The following is a 20,388-nucleotide window of genomic DNA, read 5'->3' as shown; positions in this document are numbered from 1 at the left end:
ATTACAGAGAATGTGTTTCTTTATGACAAATAAATATTTAGTTATTTCAGAGGCAGGAGTGTATTGCCAAAATTTTGGCACGGGGGGCTTGATTTGATAAATCAAAATCTCGCAGGGGAAGAAATCATGAACTTAGTAGAAAGTAGAATTTTAAACAAACGGAAAACGTGCTGTTTGTATAAGCGGTTAAAATAAACTGTCAGAAACTACTTCATGTTATACGTAGTAATCTAATAGCTTGCATTTACTGCTACGTATAGGAATGATTAAGCGTGTAAAATCACAAAATTATTTATGTATGGAGGTGAATGATTTAAATATATGCTTTACAATTTGAAATCATGCAATGTTGAAGAATTATAAGGGGAGGGTGAACCCCCCCTAACTTGATAAAGAATTTTATCGAGGAACACTGTGCCCCCTGTGCCCTCCCTCCAATACACCCCTGGTCAGAGGTATCACATTACTATGAATGAGCAAGTGCGATGTGAAGTATTGCTGAAGGGAGTGTTAAACCAAAAAAGCTTGAGAGTGATAGAGCTGCCTAAGGCGGAAGTAATAGGATGGAGCTTAAAGGCAGTCCCTTCCTATCCGTGGAAAACGGTGTACTAACCATTTAATGTCAATCGTTTTTTCTCTTACTAATTACTCTAACCACCGTGCTTCTCCAGACATTTTAAAATCATCTTATATGGCACCCATTTAAACTCATGATTCACGTCTTGTCTAAAGTAAAGGATAACTTAATGCCTTTGGCAGCTCCATCGCCCAAGGGGAAACGTTTCTTGCTTTCTTTTAATAAATATCTTCAAATAAACCGCTTATTGCTTTTTTGTAAACGATCTGTTAGGCTTTAATCTTTATATTGAACACTCCAACTGATCACACAAATGTTGTTCTGCGTACTTATTAGATTTCTGTGTGTATATATCGACATGTATTTTATTTTAAGCATCATTCTTTTGTCATTTTAAATAGTGGCTACCTATATTGAAAGATGGTCAGCTAAACTTAGGAGAGTTTGATTTACCAGTTTGTGTTGATCAGCTGCACCAAAGCTACAGCATGTATTCACCTGAGGTTTGTAAAACAAGTATTATATTTCAATGCAGTAGGTAAAAGCTGATTTACAGAAATGATTTATATTTGCCCCATTTGTTATTTTTTTCTTTATTCTTGTCATTTTTCAATATTGTGTCAAATTCGTTACAAATGCTGTATTCATGTATTTTTAATTTCATTTAGATGGATATTCCTGGTCTAAAATGGGTTGATAATCGTAGAGGTGTATTTAACATTGCAGTTCGAGCAATATCCTCCGTGCATACTCAGGTAAATCTTTATTTTGACTCGTACATTTCATATCTACCGTCAATAAAGTTACTTTTGATATTTAACAATTATTGGATGAGGCCACTAACTGACATTGTAACCCTTTCAGTGTTTTTTACTTCTTTATTCTCGATAATTCGAATGAAAACAGTTTGTTCATGAAATGTTAGAAAATCTCGAGCAAGATGTTGTTTACATTGCTCGCATCAAAAATTACGTCACCTACTGATGATTTTCAATTTTTTAGTAGGCTCTTAGCCAATCACAATCGAAATCGCACGATTATTGCATAATAATAAACAATTATTGACGAGGTTGAAGAATTATTCAAACCGAGGTCAATGCTTTCCGCCACAGCTTCGCTTCGGCCCGAGATCTGAATAATTCTTCATATCACGCTGAAGCTGAATTCAATAATATTGTTTTATTATTCACTTCAACTAACTGAAATATTATTAAAATTTTTCGCCAAATTGTCCATGTCAGACGGTTTGTTCAAGTTCTTCTGCTTTAAATATGTTGTAAATAGGTTCAAAGCCAGCTTCACCGCTTTTTTAGTATTTTTCACAGCCATTTTGTTCAAAAACGTTTTGCATATCGTTGTTAAAAACTGTGGCAATCATCGCTATTTTTACTTTTCTCAAAACCGGCTTTTAATGGCGTCGATAATTGTAGAAACTATTGTTTGTGGATATGATGTCATACTTACAGACATCTAGAATTATTTGTAAATATGACGTCAGAATTACAGATATCGAGAATTATTTGCAGGTAGTTGACCAATCAAAATCGACATTGTTTACATAGGGAATAATAATTAATGTTTTAGGGTATATTCATTCATCGATTCTTAAAGTACTGTCATCAGATTCAAAAACGCACTTCACCAGCTTCTCCCGGGCGCTCACAAGATGGAAATCTTGAGAAAAATCTCAAGATTGGTGTTTTAAATTTGTGTAATACATCAGATGAACCACTGGTACATTTCCTTCCGATCATTTTAGAGAAACTTATTGTCTTGCTTGTACGACCGCCCTCAGTTGGTGGTCATGTTGGTATGTTACAAGTCATAACACTTATCTTAGTATATTTTGTAGCTGTAGAAATCACAATGAGATCATCCGTTACGAGTTTTAGAACGAGTTTTATGTTGCAAAAACAAGATCACATTCATCGACACTAGTTTGATTTCATAACAGCAAAACGTGTTTTCCCTTGGTAGATGTATTGCAATCTTAGCGGTGCAGTTTTATTCTTTGTTAACCATGGAAAATCAACCTACTCACTTTCTCTTAAATAAGAAAATTCAAATATCACGCATGTTTGTAGATATTGCTGTGAATAGCATGTTTGTCTTGATCTTCTAAAAGAACTGTTGAAAAACCAAAATAAAGGCAGCTACTTTAGTAGACCAGAGTAGATGACTGTGCTCATTCAGTTTTTTCCTTTTTTTTCTCTAGTAAACATTGGGCAGTCGGCTTTTCAATCTCTGGCCAATATTGTCGAAAGAATTCACCGTCTTTTAAATAACCATGTTGACAGCCATGGTCGGAGCTCTTTGTTACTGTCTTTCGTTACCTACATATTTAGTGCACCATTTTCGACTTCTCGTTCATCGTCTTACTCCGACACCTACAAAGGTGAGGCTATCTTCCACCATTTACGGTTTATGAATTTGCTTTTTGTTTGCTGTTACGAAAAATATATAAATGCCAATGTATTTTGAATTCACCTATGCACTTCTTCATGTCCACATATTTTATATGATTTCGTAGTAAGTGGAATGTCGAGAGGGGCCTGGGAAATAAATTCAGTCGTGAGGAACGCATCCCCTATTTTTAGTGTATGGCTTTCATTGTAAAGTAAATGGTTTGAACCTGGGAGTATCGTTACATGTGTGTAAATGTAGATAGTCCAGGTTAATATAGTCCTGAGAATAACAGTTGGTGTTGTTGTTGACTGACGTTTCGACAACCTTAGCGGTGGTCATCAACCTTAGCGGAGTCAAATGAGGAGTAAACGTCAGGTTAGCCGTATTTGTTATCTGGTTCTTACGTCATCCTTGCAGCGGTGGTTGAACCAGAGTTCTTGGCGTATGCGTCTGACGTTGCTTGCAAAACGTATGTAGTCGTTAGCAAGTTGTTCGCTCTGTCGTCCAAATGATCGCAATCCATTGTGTTAAGAGACAAAAATCCAGAGGAGTCATACATAGTGTAAAGCTTCCGGGGGTTGAGTGTGATTTATGTTCTGTGTGATTTAATGTAGGTACTAGTTATTCAATGTATTTAAGGTTTATGAAACAGTTTAGTTGTCCTATGTAGACATTTCTTATATTTAAAAATTCTTTGGATATTTTGCCAAGATCACTAAGATGTGAGAAATCATTCACTTTATTGTAAATTTTGCTGCATTTTAATGTTGGTTGTTTAAAGGATGTTACTCCGGAACACTTGATTCTTTCTCATACTGAGTTATATATGAAACCAAAGGTCAGTCCACGAATCTAAGACAAACACAATCATTGTATAATTTCAAAATTTACATGAGAAAGTAAATATTTTAAATTCAAAATCATTGTGAGCGGCGCTATGATCGTCATTATGTTAACGCTTTCCCCGTCTGGGAAGCGCGAAATTTTATATCAACGGTGTTTTCTAAATCGTGGACAACAAGACAATAATTGGTTCTGTAGACTATAACTTTTTTCATATTATTTGCCGTGAAGTCATTGGCTATTCACCTCATGATACATGAATCGAAACTAAATGGAAGTTAATGAAGAAATGAAATAAATGTATGGAACATTTTATGGTTAATTCAAATAACTAGTCAGAAGGAGTTGTTGTTTTTGTAAGGAATTTCATTAACTGTTTTACACTTTAAAACATAAAAATATATGCATAGCATGACTAACACATCGGACTGTCTGATGAATTACTGCCTAAGAGTGACACCATTCTTTTGAAGACCTTTGTCAACATACACATCTCTATTTCAAAAGCATTTCGTGCCTTTAAATTTATCTTAAGTAATTATACAGTTCTTGGTTATCATTAGTCAATGTAGAGTCTGTTGCTGCTACAAGTTTGTTAATGCTTTTGTAACCTTGAATGCTGCTCTTGAATCGCATCTTACTTCACGTAATTTATGTGTTCATGACAGATGAACGTCCAATAAGCATGCAAGTATCACGTGAAGAATGGTTGAAAACAAGAAGGCATAGCAATAGTAATCCCTCGTTGAATGCTGTATCTGACCTGCTTTCACCAACGCGTGGTCTGGATAGGAACTCGGAAGACTGGAAACTCGGTCAAATAAGTAAAGAACCTGGTAATCGAAGTAGTATGGCTGAGTCAAAGGCCGGTCATATGAAATTGCCAATAGCACCTGCGAATAAAAAGGTACGCGTGTTAAAAACACTTGAAACACTAATTTTCACTTCGCCGTGAACGTGTAAAAAAATGGGATAAGTCATCACTATTTCAGCTGGTTGTATTTTAGGTATGGTGAAGACCATCGTAAATATATTATAGAAAATGAATCTGTGTTGTAGTGTTTTTTTCAGAATCGCATCACTCTATGTACTTTTGTCTTTGGTTTGCGTATGGTATGTGTAATATTATTTTTATATTCTAGCTTGTTCACGAAGAAATTGCTCTGCAGTGGACTGTTGCAACTGGGGATGTGCGACATAAGACTCTTGCCCATGCTTGGTTTTTTTTCGAATTGATGGTCAGTAGCATATATTGACAAGCTAATTTCTTTTTCAAACGGATGGATTAATGAGGCAGCAGCAATAAGGATGAAAAGCCTGCTCGATTTAAGGGTTGTTCCAGCATTTGTGAATGACATTGGCGTGTATGTGAAATGAATGTCGTTAGCGTGTAGGTTAATTGAATGATGTTGGTTGGTGTGTATCTAAAATAAATGTCGTTAGTGTGTATCTAAAATAAATGTTGTTAGTGTTAATATGATATGAATGTCGTTGTAGTGTATGCGAAATAAATTATGTTGGTGTGTATCTTAAATTAATGACTTTATAGTATATAGGTGAAAAAGAATGTCGTTATTGGGTGTCTAAAATAAATGTTGTTAGTGTATATCTGGGTAATTTAAGTTATACAGGAGTAACTTAAAAAGCCAAGCACCCATAATCTACTATCAGGTCGCTAACTGTTGCATTTAAGATACAGTTGAAAGTCTCCCAATAATGTTTGTATGAAGACAATTGTTAAACTAGCACAGGTTTTGACAGTACATGAACTAAAACGTTAACGTCATGCCTCATATTATTATTGAAATCTTATCTGGGAAAAATCGAAATGACGAATTGTCTTCATATGTAACTTCCTTACGAAAAAACTCATGTTAGTTCAATTCTTAACATTTTTCTTGTGTCCTTAGGTAAAAAGTATGGCTCAATACCTGGACAACATTGATAAGTTCTACTTTTCAAGAAGTGCCCGTTTTCCAAGGCAGTTTATGGATGACGTAGCAGCTCTACTTGACATGGTTACTAAAGAGATAATCGAAATGTTCAGTCAGGTTTGGAAAATTCGTATTGCTTTTGTGGCAAGGTTGCGTCTTGACAAAGCTGCAAAAAAGGATGTTTTTTCGAACTTGCATCACTAGCTGTAAATATTTTTACTCAAATTATGTAGTTGTATTAAGAATGTAACGTGTTCATTTTAACTTTGCAGAACCCTTCGTTAGCTAAAGCTTTAAACTCATATTTGTCGTTTTTCTTTTACGACATATTGTCTCTAATGGACCGTGGATATGTTTTAAAGTTATTGAAGCAATATTATTCCGAGGTTTGAACAAAGAAAACTATTTGTTTAATAATGTAACTGTTCATCTCATATACAGTCTCGCATTTTGCTAAATTTTGCGTTTGTCTCAAAAGTGTCTATACAGAATCTCGTATTGTTTATAGATCATGACTGCAACGGTCCAAAAACCTGGTTTGGCCGAACTTCGACTCGACGCCTTGCGCATAATTTGCAGTCATGAGCATTACGTTACATTAAATCTTCCTTTCAAGATGCCCTTGTTTCCATCACCTCAGATATCTCCTTCGCCATCATTAGTGTCAATTGAATCAAGTGCCTCGTCAATGATGACATCCTCGATGCCGCCAAGTATGGCTGAACTTTCTAAAAATTTTCGTCGTCAACATTTCTTGTCTGGGCTTTTATTGTCCGAGCTTTCACTTGCCTTGGAAGGAAGGTATATAAAAGAGTTCACACTTTTCTTTGTGTCGTATCCGAAATCATGAAATTCATCTTTATTTTTAGTGAGGCAGCTATTCAAGATCAAGCTATTCAATGTATTGCAGACTTGATAAAATGCCATGATGCCGATACGCGATATGACGAAATCTCATGCAGAGCCCGCGTTGCATCGTTATATCTTCCGATTTTGGGCATTGTCATTGAAAACGTCTCTTTATTACACGGTGCACCTATGGAAGACAACAATGGCGAACTGAGCATATCTGTTCCAAATGCCATAGCGACATCTACTCTCACATCTCGATGGGGTTCTCATGGTGATGATCTAGGCAGAGATTATTCAAGTCAGGTGTGATTCAGTCGACTTGCTTGTATTGCTAATTCGTAGAAGTACGTTCACTTGGTATTCCCTTCTTTTCTATGGACTTTCCATTTACAATCTACGCATTTTTGTTCTTGAATATTTAACTATTTTCCATCTTGTATCGTGAAAGCTTTATATATTCTTGTTTTCAACGCTTTTGCAATATAAACGACAACGAACAGAATCTTAATCATAAAGCTACCTATAAAGTAATTATGTTTGAACCGGGGGTATCGTTACATGTTTGTAGATGTAGATAGTCCAGGTTAGTAGAGTCCTGAGAAGGACAGTTGGTGTTGATGTTGACCGACGTTTCGAGAACCTTTGCTGTAGTCATCTTCAGAGTCAAAAATGCAGATATAAATGACAACCGCTTGGGTTGTCGAAACGTCAGTCAACATCAACCCCAACAGTCCTTCTCGGGACTTTACTAACCTGGACGATCTACATCTACAAATACGTAAAGCTAACTATATCGCATCTTCATTACAGGAGTTGTTATTTTCTCGTTTAGCGTGTATTTTTATCTCGTAGAAATCTCAACAGCCGAGTTTGAGTTCTGATTCGACGCGTAAGTTGCTCTTATGTTTCCTTTGGGTCATCAAAAACGAAGATACAACAGTCTTAAAGGAATGGTGGGCGAGGCAACCATCTTCAACGTATGTACAATGTGCTTTTCTAAATTATTGTACATTTTTGTTCCACCTTGTATGACTGTTAATCTACTTTTTTCCATAGAATCTGTCGACTTTTGGATGTTCTCTATATATGCGCTTTGCAGTTCAAGTACAAAGTCATCCAATCATCAGAAACTAAAGTAAATGTTGTCCAATCAAAACCAGACGGTTCGTCAGCGAAAGCAAAATTGGAGGAAGCGATTCTTGCCAAAGGCGCTGCACGTGAAATGATGGCACGACACAGGGAGAGTAGATTTGTTACAGGTGAGTGTATGAAATATTTCACAATTATGAATAAACACAGGGAGAGTAGATTTGTTACAGGTGAGTGTATGAAATATTTCACAATTATGAATAAACACAGGGAGAGTAGATTTGTTACAGGTGAGTGTATGGAATATTTCACAATTATGAGTAAACACAGGAGAGTAGATTTGTTACAGGTGAGTGTATGGAATATTTCACAATTATGAGTAAACACAGGGAGAGTAGATTTGTTACAGGTGAGTGTATGGAATATTTCACAATTATGAATAAACACAGGAGAGTAGATTTGTTACAGAGTGTATGGAATATTTCACAATTATGAGTAAACACAGGGAGAGTAGATTTGTTACAGGTGAGTGTATGGAATATTTCACAATTATGAATAAACACAGGGAGAGTAGATTTGTTACAGGTGAGTGTATGAAATATTTCACAATTATGAGTAAACACAGGGAGAGTAGATTTGTTACAGGTGAGTGTATGGAATATTTCACAATTATGAATAAACACAGGAGAGTAGATTTGTTACAGGTGAGTGTATGGAATATTTCACAATTATGAGTAAACACAGGAGAGTAGATTTGTTACAGGTGAGTAATGAAATATTTCACAATTATGAATAAACACAGGGAGAGGATTTGTTACAGGTGAGTGTATGAAATATTCACAATTATGAGTAAACACAGGAGAGTAGATTTGTTACAGGTGAGTGTATGGAATATTTCACAATTATGAATAAACACAGGAGAGTAGATTTGTTACAGGTGAGTGTATGGAATATTTCACAATTATGAATAAACACAGGAGAGTAGATTTGTTACAGGTGAGTGTATGAAATATTTCACAATTATGAGTAAACACAGGAGAGTAGATTTGTTACAGGTGAGTGTATGGAATATTTCACATTATGAATAAACACAGGGAGAGTAGATTTGTTACAGGTGAGTGTATGGAATATCACATTATGAATAAACACAGGGAGAGTAGATTTGTTACAGGTGAGTGTATGAAATATTTCGCAATTATGAATAAACACAGGAGTAGATTTGTTACAGGTGAGTGTATGGAATATTTCACAATGAATAAACACAGGAGAGTAGATTTGTTACAGGTGAGTGTATGGAATATTTCACAATTATGAATAAACACAGGGAGAGTAGATTTGTTACAGGTGAGTGTATGAAATATTTCACAATTATGAATAAACACAGGAGAGTAGATTTGTTACAGGTGAGTGTATGGAATATTTCACAATTATGAATAAACACAGGAGAGTGGATTTGTTACAGGTGAGTGTATGAAATATTTCACAATTATGAATAAACACAGGAGTAGATTTGTTACAGGTGAGTGTATGGAATATTTCACAATTATGAATAAACACAGGGAGAGTAGATTTGTTACAGGTGAGTGTATGAAATATTTCACAATTATGAATAAACACAGGGAGAGTAGATTTGTTACAGGTGAGTGTATGGAATATTTCACAATTATGAATAAACACAGGAGAGTAGATTTGTTACAGGTGAGTGTATGAAATATTTCACAATTATGAATAAACACAGGAGAGTAGATTTGTTACAGATGAGTGTATGGAATATTTCACATTATGAATAAACACAGGAGAGTAGATTTGTTACAGGTGAGTGTATGAAATATTTCACAATTATGAATAAACACAGGGAGAGTAGATTTGTTACAGGTGAGTGTATGAAATATTTTACAATTATGAATAAACACAGGTAGAGTAGATTTGTTACAGGTGAATGTATGGAATATTTCACAATTATGAATAAAAAATTATTGGATGCGGCTAAGCATGATATCCAGAATTATCTAGTCAGATGCTGGTGTTATCATCGGGAGCCTGAAACAGATAACGCTAACTGATGCTTTCATAATTTAATAAATCATGCGAAACTGAAGTCAATAATTTTTATCATTCACCTAAACTAACGGCAATAGAAATAAACCATTTCTATACTATACTTCAGCTAATGTGTCCATTTCAGATGGTTCATTCAATTTCTTACAATTATAGAAACTCTTATTTAAATATAGACGTCATACTTACATAAAATACCATGAATTATTTGTAAATAGACGTTGTATTACAAAAGTCAGAATTATATATAATGAATCAGAATATTGTAACTTAATTGCTTATTTTTAGCATTATAAATATTTGAATCATTGAACTGAGTCTTTGAGGCATACTACCCTTTTTAAACCAGTTTCTTCAAAATTTCCAACATTTTTCTTTCTTCTCGTTGTTTTCTAGACAAAGCACCAGGTTTATCTGCCACCGGGGAAGCAAAGTTACGTTGGCAAAAGGACAAAACGCAATATAAACAAGCAAAACAATTAGAAAGGTAAATTGTTTACGGATTTCTTTATTACTACATGAAAATTTTAGCTGTGATAAGAATTTCGGCTACCTATAAAGGAATTACTACTGATAGGTTTTGTTTTTATTGAAAGATATCGTATATAAGTTGTGTTCAATTGAATTCTTGGTGTCGTCTACGAAGTCTGAAATAAATACCACACAAAAAGAGAAGTGCTCTACCCCTTAGATAAATTATTGTAAGTGCTAGTTGAGCCTGACTCTTATAGCCTATTGCGATTGCCCTGTTTTGGTAAGATAATCTGGGCAATTTAACACGATGACGGTAACCAATAAGTGATTGGATAGTGTGAGAGACTGATGATACTAATTTTTAATGCTAATTCTTAAATTGGGTATTTTTGAATTCAAGAGACGATACCTCCTTTTTTATACCACGAGTGATCTCGTTCTTCACATGGCAGTTAGCAAATTACCATACATCTAATTAGTGCTGTGTTTAATTAACTGGGATTCATTATTTTAAAATTTAGTAAAAGGGGGAGGGGGGATATTCTGTTCCCATTGCGTTTGTTTTAATGTATTATGATTGCAATCATTGTTTATTACACTATTTTCATGTATACATGCAAACAAGTTAACTAACGTTAATAAGAAGGGAAGTCTTTGTTGAAAAGGAAACTTAGTCTTATTCATAAGATATTTGTTGTTAATTCCTACTTAAAACACGCTTATTTTGAAGACATGATCCCGAGATGGAAATCAAAAATAAATTTCTTGGATGTCTATCTGGTGAAATAGCAATGATAATTTTGGATACTCTGGAGTGGATAGTTCAGGTATGTTTGAAGCAAATACTGCATTGCATGTGTTTAAGTTTTCTGTTTGACAAACCAAACTGCATTTCCTTGAAGTAAGGTTCGTTGAGTATGTCTGTAACAGGAGCAGGAATCACGGCTTTCAGCTTTGAAAACCTTTCTTGGATGCTTTTATGAATTACTTTTGCTTCTTTATTAATATTGACGAATTGTTTTTGCAAGCGTAACATTCAAACATCTTAAATCTAATCTGTGCACATCTGCATGTATATTATAGTTTACATATTTATACAATTTGTATTTTAGATCTCCATATCTTCGGATCATTCTCATACTATTCTCTCTGGTGTGCTAAAAGTTTTACTGCACTGCTTGAACTTTCCCCTAAGTGAGCGTGTCTTACAAAGTATATTTCCCACGCAACGTTCAATTGTCGCAAAGGTTTGTTTATCACTCATGATAAAAGGGAAAATGAGTGAAAATGAAAATCGTCACGAATAATTTCTATAATGTTTTTTCCTAGTACCCTGAGCTGTTATTTGAAGACGACACAGAGCTGATATCCGATCTATGTTCGCGACTGCTTCATCATTGTAGTTCATCATTGGCAAACATCAGAACTCAAGCGAGTGCATCCTTGTATTTACTTATGAGGCAAAACTATCAAATTGGAAATGTGCGTTCAAAACATCCGTAAAACTTTTGTGAATACTAAAATATTTTTCCCATCATTTGCGAGAGCCCCCGCACCTCCTGTATAATTCATCAAGGACACAGACTAGTGCAGTATGGAGCTTTCTTATTTACCACTTTGTGTTGTGGTTATATTTTCCTTTTGCCTAACATGCGAGATGGATGAAAATTTACTATTCAAATAAGACGAGTAATACTTCATTTAGTGTGAGAATACCCAACAGTTACGTATATTTATTTATCTCTATATCAGAACTCATTTGCCATACTTCATGCAAAGAGAGCGTATAGTCAATTTTTTATTTTTTCATTCTTACATACTTTAATGTCAATAAGCTTTTTTGGAACTCAGCAACTTCATATAGATCCTTCAATTGTATTCGTGTTTGACTTCATCAATCTTCAAGTTTATTTTATTTATTTTAGAACTTTTCTCGTGTAAAAATGCAAGTTACTTTATCGCTTTCATCTCTTGTGGGCACTCCTCAGGTTTAGTTATCCGTCATATTTTTGTCCAAAAAGTGCTTCAATTTTATCGTGAGGTCTTATAATTGATTTTTGTATGTTTTTGTTTTTTTTTGAACTGGACTGTTACTGAGTTTGTTTTTTGAACTGGACTGTTACTTAATTTGTTTTTTGAACTGGACCGTTACTTAATTTGTTTTTTGAACTGGACTGTTACTTAATATGTTTTTTTGAACTGGACTGTTACTTAATTTGTTTTTTGAACTGGACTGTTACTTAATTTGTTTTTGAACTGGACTGTTACTTAATTTGTTTTTTGAACTGGACTGCTGGACTGTTACTTAAATGATTACAGGAGTTTTTCGTGTAGAAATTGTGCTCACGTTTTAATCAGAGAGGTCTTACTTTCGACACTTACGGAATATAATGTTCGTTCGTATTTTAGTATGTAAATGGTGATCATTTGAAACGTTCATTGAAGACTATCATAACTTATGCTGAAACCGATCATGAATTGAAATGCACTAATTTCCCCGAACAGGTATATTTATCCTTCATCAACTGGCATGTTTTATTTACAATGTTGAAACAGAAAAACATTGATACTCCGTCACTTTTCCATATGTTTCCCTCGACACTAGTGTTAATTATTTTTGCGGAAAAAAAGGCAACAATATATGCGGGCTGAATTTCATCATCGATTTCATTGGCGGTAAAAAATAAACAGGCCATTGTAGGTTACTCTTAAGTTTCATGAAACTTTATTCTATATGAAGCCAGAAACCGAATCCTTTAGTTAGTAAAAAATATGTGTTTGAACGTTCTGGATGACACTTTCATTGTGTATTTTCAGTGGTATGATGGTACAATGATACACATCAATGTGCTTTTATATAGGTTCGCGAATTGGTGTTCAATCTTCATATGATATTGACCAACACTGTGAAAATGCACGAGTTTAATGAGGTACGGTATTTTCATGTATACGTGCAAACGTGTTAACTCACAATAATCAGAAGGGAAGTCTTTGTTGAAAAGGAAACTTAGTCTTCCTTTATGTGACAGGATCCTGAGATGCTGATTGATCTAATGTACAGAATTGCAAAAGGGTATGTTCCACCATTATGATAGAGCTAGTGTGGATTATTTGCTATTTCTTATTTTAAGTTTGTTGTATTATTACCCTTCCACGTCACAGTGTTTGCTTTTTTATTTTATAGCTACCAGACTTCACCTGATCTACGTTTAACATGGCTTCAGAACATGGCTACACAACACACAAAGGTGTGATTGATTTTTGATTTTATAGTAACTTTCATGTAGTTTCAAAATCCTGAAGAAGCTGCATCATTATAAGAAATGAAAGATGTTTTTCGTGTTTTCGCAGTCTTATGCAAACCAAGGAGACCTTTGCGAGAACTCGGAAGCAGATAAGTGCAAGCGCGAGACCGAAGGTCGAGGGTTTCACTCGCTTTAGAGTTCTCCGAAAGGTCTCCTCGGTTTGCATAAGCCAGTGCAAACACGAAAAACATCTTTTATTTATTTAAAAATAACAATAATGCGAAATGGACAAATTTAATACAAACGTTTTAGTATTATTCTAACGTGTATTCATAATTCTAAATTTTAAATTCTCTTTAATTGATTGATTGATTGATTTGATTGGTTGTGCTCAGATCGTATCAGCCATAGACTAATCAGCGCACGCGTTTTATTGTGTTTATTTTATAATTATTTTAGTTGAAAAATCATCTAGAAGCGTCCATGTGTGTCATACATGCCGCTGCATTAGTTGCAGAATATCTTTATTTACTTGAAGACAAACCTCATCTTCCTATCGGTTGTGTTAGTTTCGAGAATATTTCTCCTAATGTTTTAGAAGAAAGTGCTATATCTGACGATCTAGTTGCACCTGTAAGTATTGGACGTTTTTGTTTTAAAAAGATCTCCTGTGAAGGTATTATGGTGGATGCGTGAAAGGAAAATTTTACATAGAACGTTGGAAAATTTTTAGTGCAAGATATGACCGTATATAAACCTCTTCAGTTCTTAGAACGTTAATTGGGGCTGAGGGAAGGGGGACTATTCATATATTCAGTTATACTGAACTGATTTCTTGTCTCACCAGTGACTTTTCTGAGATAGGCATCATTTTAAGGCCCCAGACCTCCTCGGATAAAGACGTCTTTCTTCAAAAAGCTCACGTAAAACTTTTTTTATGGAAAAACCTTTTTCGAATGCAGACATTCCCTTATTGTTACTTTATAAAGTTAAAAGTTTTGTTGATGTTTTCATTTTTTTGCAGGATCAAGAAGGAATTTGCAGCCCGAAGTATTTCTCTGAGAATGGGCTACTGGGTCTTCTAGAGCAAGCTGCTGCTGGATTTACTTTAGCGCATACATACGAATGTGTGAACGAAGTTTATAAGATCTCTCTTCCTATTTACGAGGCTTCTCGAAATTTCAAGAAATTGCAAGAACTTCATGGAAGACTATCAAATGCCTTTGACAATATCGTTAAAAATGTATGTTCGTGCAATCTGCATCCCTTTTATGCAGAGTTATATTTGACTTTATATGATTCTGGATTTTTTGTTGATTCAATGCGCTACTTACAAATTTGTTTTTAATAATATAAAACTTTATGAAACTTGATTCATCAATCAGCATTTCATGTCAGCGGTCGACTATCAAAGACGACCGATATTTTAATGCGTGAACTGGATGTATATTTTGTCATACACAATAGACTACTCCGACTTCCTACGTTAATAAAAGAGTTGCTTTTTATGCTCATTAATTTTTCATTGATCATTTCAAATTGCCCTTTATGTTTTATTGCATTTGTTGGACTTGAGATGTTTTGAATATCATTTTATCATCAAAATTTGTTTTTGTGTTAATGAACAAAATGTACCCAATAATCCATTTGTATCTCCTGTGTAAGACGTTATTTGTGCAAAAGGCACACAATAATCCATTTCTATCTCCTGCATAAAACGTTATTATACAAATTTTACCCAACAATCCATTTCTATTTCCTGTATAAGACGCTATTGTACAAAACTGCACCCAATTATCCGTTTCTATCTCCTTTATGTAATTTTCCGTTTAGGAAGGAAAGCGAATGATGGGGACGTACTTTCGAGTTGGATTTTTTGGTGAAAAGTTTGGTGACCTAGATGGTGAGGAGTTCATTTACAAAGAACCTGCTATCACTAAATTACCTGAAATTTCTCTTCGACTGCAAGTGAGTATTCCCACCTTTGTTGTTTCATGTTGGTTATGGAGGAGTTGCGACTTTAAAATGACTGAAATGATGAGGATGGTGACTTGTGGTGATGTCCAACTTTTCTCCTGTATCGTTTTTTTGCCATACAATGGCCAGTTTATATGTGTAAAAATTTCTCCTGTGCTGTTTTTTTTGCCAGTTTCTATTTTTATAAATCATACCTGTGTCGTTTTTTTGCCAGTCGATTTCCATGTGAGTTGTTGCTTTAGTGTTTGTATATTTAAAATTGTTCCCGTGTTATTTTCCTGTCATTCGAGATCCAGTTTCTATCAGTAAAAATTGTACCTGTGTCATTATTTTGCCATGCATTGCTATTCTCATGTGAGTTGTTGTTTTAATGTTTGTATGTGTAAAAAATATTCTGGTGTTGTTATCCTGTCATTTGATGTCCAGTTTCTACATGTAAAAGTTGTACCTGTGTCGTTTTTTTTACCATACGATATAGACGTTCTACAAAGATCGTTTTGGTGAAAATGCTGTCGAAGTAATCAAAGACTCTAACACAGTAGATACATCGAAACTGGATTCCGACAAAGCGTATATTCAATTGACATATGTCGAACCTTATTTTGCTGAATATGAGACGAAAGATAGACGAACGTACTTCGACAAAAACTTTAATATTCGTATGTATATATTGATCAATTCTTCCTACTTTTAAAATTAATATGACGTATTTTACTATGTGCAGTTGAGAAAGACCTCCCTTAATTGAATTTAGCCTAACTTAACAAAAATCTATTCTCATAAATCCGAGCTTATTATTTAATACATGCATATGTGATTGTTTAGGACGATTCGTCTTCGCCACACCGTTTACTCCTAGTGGACAAGCCCATGCCGATAGCTTGGTGAATCAATATAAAAGAAAGACCATATTGACAGTATCTCATGCTTTTCCTTACTTAAAAACCCGAGTCAATGTCATTGACAAAGAGGAAGTAAGTATGTAAATGAAATTGATGCGTATACAACTCGCTAATTCTATGTTGTCTTTATTTATTCTGCAATCGCTTAAGCGAAATAAATTCTCCCTGCATTTTGGGTTGCGCGTACAGTCTTTTCGGTTTTGGTCTTTTTGAGGTAATTCTTACAAACTGTAATTATGAGGTCGCTTTCATTGATAAAAAAAAATTTTTGTGGACCTCATGTCATAACGAGTCGGTTTCTTATGATGTCGCCAAATCGAAGATGAAATAATTGTTTAATTTTTTTTCACACCACATCAGTAATTATAATGGCATTATTAAAAAATTTTATCTTAACCCATTTCGTTGCTATATTTTAAAATGCCTAAGATCTTGCCCGAAAAAAGTTTCTGTCTACGCATTTTTGGGTATGAAATTAAGACGAGTATTTTCGTATTTCAATCATCGATTTATATGTAGTTGTCAATCTATAGAAATTAATGGAAACCTTTGTACAACATGATTATAGTTTGTCTGCATACAGAACTAAGTTAAAGAGCTTCTTATATCATCTTTCGAAGGTCACACTTTCACCAATTCAAGTCGCCATCGAAGACATTCAAAAGAAAACGAAAGAACTAAAAGCAGCTGTTATGCAGGAACCTCCAGATAAAAAAATTCTTCAGATGGTTTTACAAGGATGTGTTGGAACTGCTGTTAACCAGGAATGTATAGATTTTATATACCCTTGTCATTCTCTGTCATCTTTTACCAGCGGTTCTCAAGGAAGGGGTGAATTTTTAAAAGTTTCAAGGAAATCGTGAAGCTTAAAAAACGTCAAGAAAATCGTTAATTTTTGAAAGTTTTGAGGAAATTGCGAAGTTTTAAAAGTTTCCAGGAAATCTTGAATTTTTAAAAGTTCCAGTGAGATGCGAAGTTTTAAATGTTTCTCAATGTATTACATCAGGGAATTGATTTAAGTGTAGAAGCAAAAAAATATATACTATTTTACCACATGATAACATTGCGCTTTACAAAATGTTTTTAACTTGAAGCCATGCTTGAGAAGCACTCTCACCTTGTCGCTTGAGAAAGGTATAAAGTGAATTTTTTTTGTTATTTGTTTTAACAGGGTCCTTTGGCAATGGCTTTGGCATTTCTTTCTGATCTTCATGATGATGACGACGACAACGAAAAACAGTCGATCCATGTTCACCGTGATCATCATAAGCTACGTTTATGCTTCAAATCGTTTGTAAAATGGTATGACTGAATTTCAAATATTCTGCATGATTAGAGGACGTTACATAGGAGTTATGCATACTTACACAAAAAAATTGCCATGTGTAAAGAGCATTGGTATATAAATAAATCTTGGGAGTATTATATCTTCCGAAAGAGTAACATTTCTAGGCAGTAATTTTTGAACAGAAAAAGTTATCCGTGTTAACGATCTAAATAAATTTCACTCTGCGTAGCTATATATTGTCTCAAATGCGTATTAAAACTCACTTTAAAGTAAATGGTTTTTGACTCTGAAGGTGACTACCGCTAAGGTTGTCGAAACGTCAGTCTACAACAACAAAAACAGTCCTTCTCAGGACTATAACAACCTGGACGATCTACATTCACAAACATGTAAAACTCACTTTGTTCTTTGAAGTTGTGGCGAAGCTTTGAAGAAAAACAAAGAGTTGATTACGGAAGAACAGATTCCATATCAGAGAGAACTAAGGAAAAACTACAGGGCACTGCATGATCAACTTGTTCCATTGCTCAAAAACAAATTTGGAACTTTACGAGGCTCTCTTGGAATGAGGAAAAAGTAAGGTTTTTTGTTAAAGTATTGGGATTACGTTGAAATAACACTTTCATCGCCTGTATTTTCTCATTTCTTTCAGGGAATCGACAGCTTTACGTAATAGAGCATTGTCCATGCAAGTGCAAGGAGTTTCAAAAGCGTGAAGACGCCAGGTTTGAGCGTGAATTTTTGAACAATTTTATTTTGTAGATTCAATAAATATTTGTATTCTAGGTTATTCTAGTGTGCTTGCTAAATTTCTTGTTGTTCTCCATAGATTTTAGAATGAGATAATAAATATTTCACATATTTCAAAAAATTATGTTGTGTCTTACCAACGTATTTTTTTGCCGTTTTTTGTTAATTATTAAGGTTTTAAGGTTGTGTTTATTGTGGTTATTTTATCTTTAGCTATTGTGTGAAAACTTTTTCAGAAACTGTTTTGTACTAGACTAAATATTTGCTATATGCAATCAAGGAAAGGGTACACGCGAACATCTATTAAAATTCATTATAATTGATTTCGGACATCAACAACCACCTAAAGTGCTGATGTTTCTTGGTATAAATTTTATTCTAATGAATTGGTTTTATTCACCAATGTACTCATGTATACATTTGCATGTTCTATACAGTACTATAGAATTTGCTATGGAATCAATAGAAGAAGTATCATTCGTTTCAATTATATTTGCTTGCAATTTTCCAAAATCGTTCTCTTACACGACTTGTAATGTGATTTTTTACTGTCCTAAAGCACGGACTCCTTGCATCAAGGTGGAAATGTCTTTCTTAATTAAAGAACTTTCTACAAAACATTTCGTAAACAAAATTCGCTTTTGTAGATGACATGTGCTAATTAAACCCAATTATAAATTGATTAAGATTTTAAGTTAAAACACAATAATTTGTTGTTTCATGCAATAATGTCTGCGTATATGATCATAACATTAATGACGGGCGCATGTATAAGATATCGCTTTTACAGCACCTCCGTTATTTTTATACGTATTGACGAAAACCAGTTTACAAATGCATTGTTACTAAACTAGACACATTCATTTGAACATCTTTTACCGACAAGGGTGAAAAGTTTTTTCATTCATAAAACATTTACTCTAATTGTGAAGTGTCTCACTTATGTGGGCGATTTCTATACTCTAATAATCTATTTGATACCATTGGTGTTCTAACATCACCAATTATACACTCATCGTGTTGTCGTTCGAAATTTGCGAAGAGGAGTCTATCAAGGAAATTTTTTAGACGTATTTATGCGCATGTATTAAAACATGCGCATGCAATTTATATAAACACAGTTCTTGTATACGCCACCTGTAAATTATTGACCAATCACACTGTTAGTCGCTCGCTCTCGAATTTTCAGACCGCAACGAATACATAATATTGTTCGCGCTTGTAATCAAAATTAACGACGTGATTGTTGTGCAGTTCTTCGTCGATCTTGCTACTAACAGTGTCCTCTCACTTCGTGTCAAATTTCGATCGTCGATCAACAATCTTGAAATCTCTTCATCGTCGCCTGCAATCTTGACGAGGAATTCAACTTGCAAAGTATGAACTCGAATGAATTGGAAAAAATACGTCTTAACGTTGGTGGACAAAAACACGAAACGTATTTAAGTACAATAGGTAATCTTCCCGATACCAGACTCTATTCAATTATCGAGAGCACTATAAACTCGCCCGATTATGATTCAGAGACGAGTGAAATTTTCTTCGATCGTCATCCCGATGTTTTTGCTCAAATCCTGAATTACTACAGAACCGGAAAACTACATTGTCCCAAGGACATTTGTGGCCCTTTGTTTGAAGATGAGCTTCAGTACTGGGGCATCGATGAAAAGGAAATGGAGGCTTGTTGCTGGATCAACTATACTCAATACAGAGATGCTGAAGAAAATTTAAAGAATGTCGTTTGTGATAAAAGTTCTCAGCAGTTTATAGAGGATAGCTCCAGGTCTATTGAAAATGAGAATAAATGTATCCGTTGCTGGAATCATTCTTGCTCTCATTGGTGGAAAAAATTCAACGAAACATATGGTCGACTATAGATGAATCCAGATTGTCAATTTTATCTCAAGTAAGTACTATGTATGTTTAATCATGTGCTTCTATTATGCCTATAGTGCTGGCGTACATGTGTAAGTTATTACATCTGCAGTGGAAT

The 20,388-nt window shown here is 34.4% G+C and overlaps 2 protein-coding genes across 2 annotated transcripts in view; both read left to right on the top strand.

The window, feature by feature from the left end:
* Positions 1–18,516, top strand: part of LOC124443308 (dedicator of cytokinesis protein 7-like) — a 30,453-nt gene extending 11,937 nt beyond the window's left edge. Inside the window, exons 19-48 of the mRNA XM_046993816.1 lie at positions 979–1,080; positions 1,246–1,332; positions 2,162–2,387; positions 2,793–2,972; positions 4,495–4,733; positions 4,969–5,064; positions 5,737–5,877; positions 6,033–6,146; positions 6,269–6,561; positions 6,630–6,915; positions 7,465–7,589; positions 7,669–7,871; positions 10,156–10,246; positions 10,964–11,060; positions 11,346–11,480; positions 11,563–11,715; positions 12,159–12,221; positions 12,643–12,738; positions 13,095–13,163; positions 13,263–13,306; positions 13,418–13,481; positions 13,938–14,111; positions 14,503–14,721; positions 15,312–15,446; positions 15,934–16,114; positions 16,281–16,429; positions 16,978–17,121; positions 17,529–17,659; positions 18,060–18,221; positions 18,298–18,516. Coding sequence (XP_046849772.1) covers positions 979–1,080; positions 1,246–1,332; positions 2,162–2,387; positions 2,793–2,972; positions 4,495–4,733; positions 4,969–5,064; positions 5,737–5,877; positions 6,033–6,146; positions 6,269–6,561; positions 6,630–6,915; positions 7,465–7,589; positions 7,669–7,871; positions 10,156–10,246; positions 10,964–11,060; positions 11,346–11,480; positions 11,563–11,715; positions 12,159–12,221; positions 12,643–12,738; positions 13,095–13,163; positions 13,263–13,306; positions 13,418–13,481; positions 13,938–14,111; positions 14,503–14,721; positions 15,312–15,446; positions 15,934–16,114; positions 16,281–16,429; positions 16,978–17,121; positions 17,529–17,659; positions 18,060–18,221; positions 18,298–18,361 — 4,263 coding nt within the window. The 3' untranslated portion in view covers positions 18,362–18,516. The remainder of the gene's footprint in view (positions 1–978; positions 1,081–1,245; positions 1,333–2,161; positions 2,388–2,792; positions 2,973–4,494; positions 4,734–4,968; positions 5,065–5,736; positions 5,878–6,032; positions 6,147–6,268; positions 6,562–6,629; positions 6,916–7,464; positions 7,590–7,668; positions 7,872–10,155; positions 10,247–10,963; positions 11,061–11,345; positions 11,481–11,562; positions 11,716–12,158; positions 12,222–12,642; positions 12,739–13,094; positions 13,164–13,262; positions 13,307–13,417; positions 13,482–13,937; positions 14,112–14,502; positions 14,722–15,311; positions 15,447–15,933; positions 16,115–16,280; positions 16,430–16,977; positions 17,122–17,528; positions 17,660–18,059; positions 18,222–18,297) is intronic.
* A 1,258-nt stretch (positions 18,517–19,774) lies between these two features.
* On the top strand, positions 19,775–20,272 carry LOC124459537 (potassium voltage-gated channel subfamily C member 1-like). The gene has a single exon (XM_047008993.1). The coding sequence runs from the start codon at positions 19,775–19,777 to the stop codon at positions 20,270–20,272; it is 498 nt and encodes a 165-aa protein (XP_046864949.1).
* Positions 20,273–20,388: the final 116 nt, after the last annotated feature.

This window comes from Xenia sp. Carnegie-2017, unplaced genomic scaffold (assembly GCF_021976095.1).
Source record: "Xenia sp. Carnegie-2017 unplaced genomic scaffold, XeniaSp_v1 HiC_scaffold_1, whole genome shotgun sequence".
NCBI lineage: Eukaryota > Metazoa > Cnidaria > Anthozoa > Malacalcyonacea > Xeniidae > Xenia > Xenia sp. Carnegie-2017.
The sequence above is the reverse complement of the archived record's forward strand: the minus strand, read 5'-3'. Positions and strand labels throughout refer to the sequence as shown.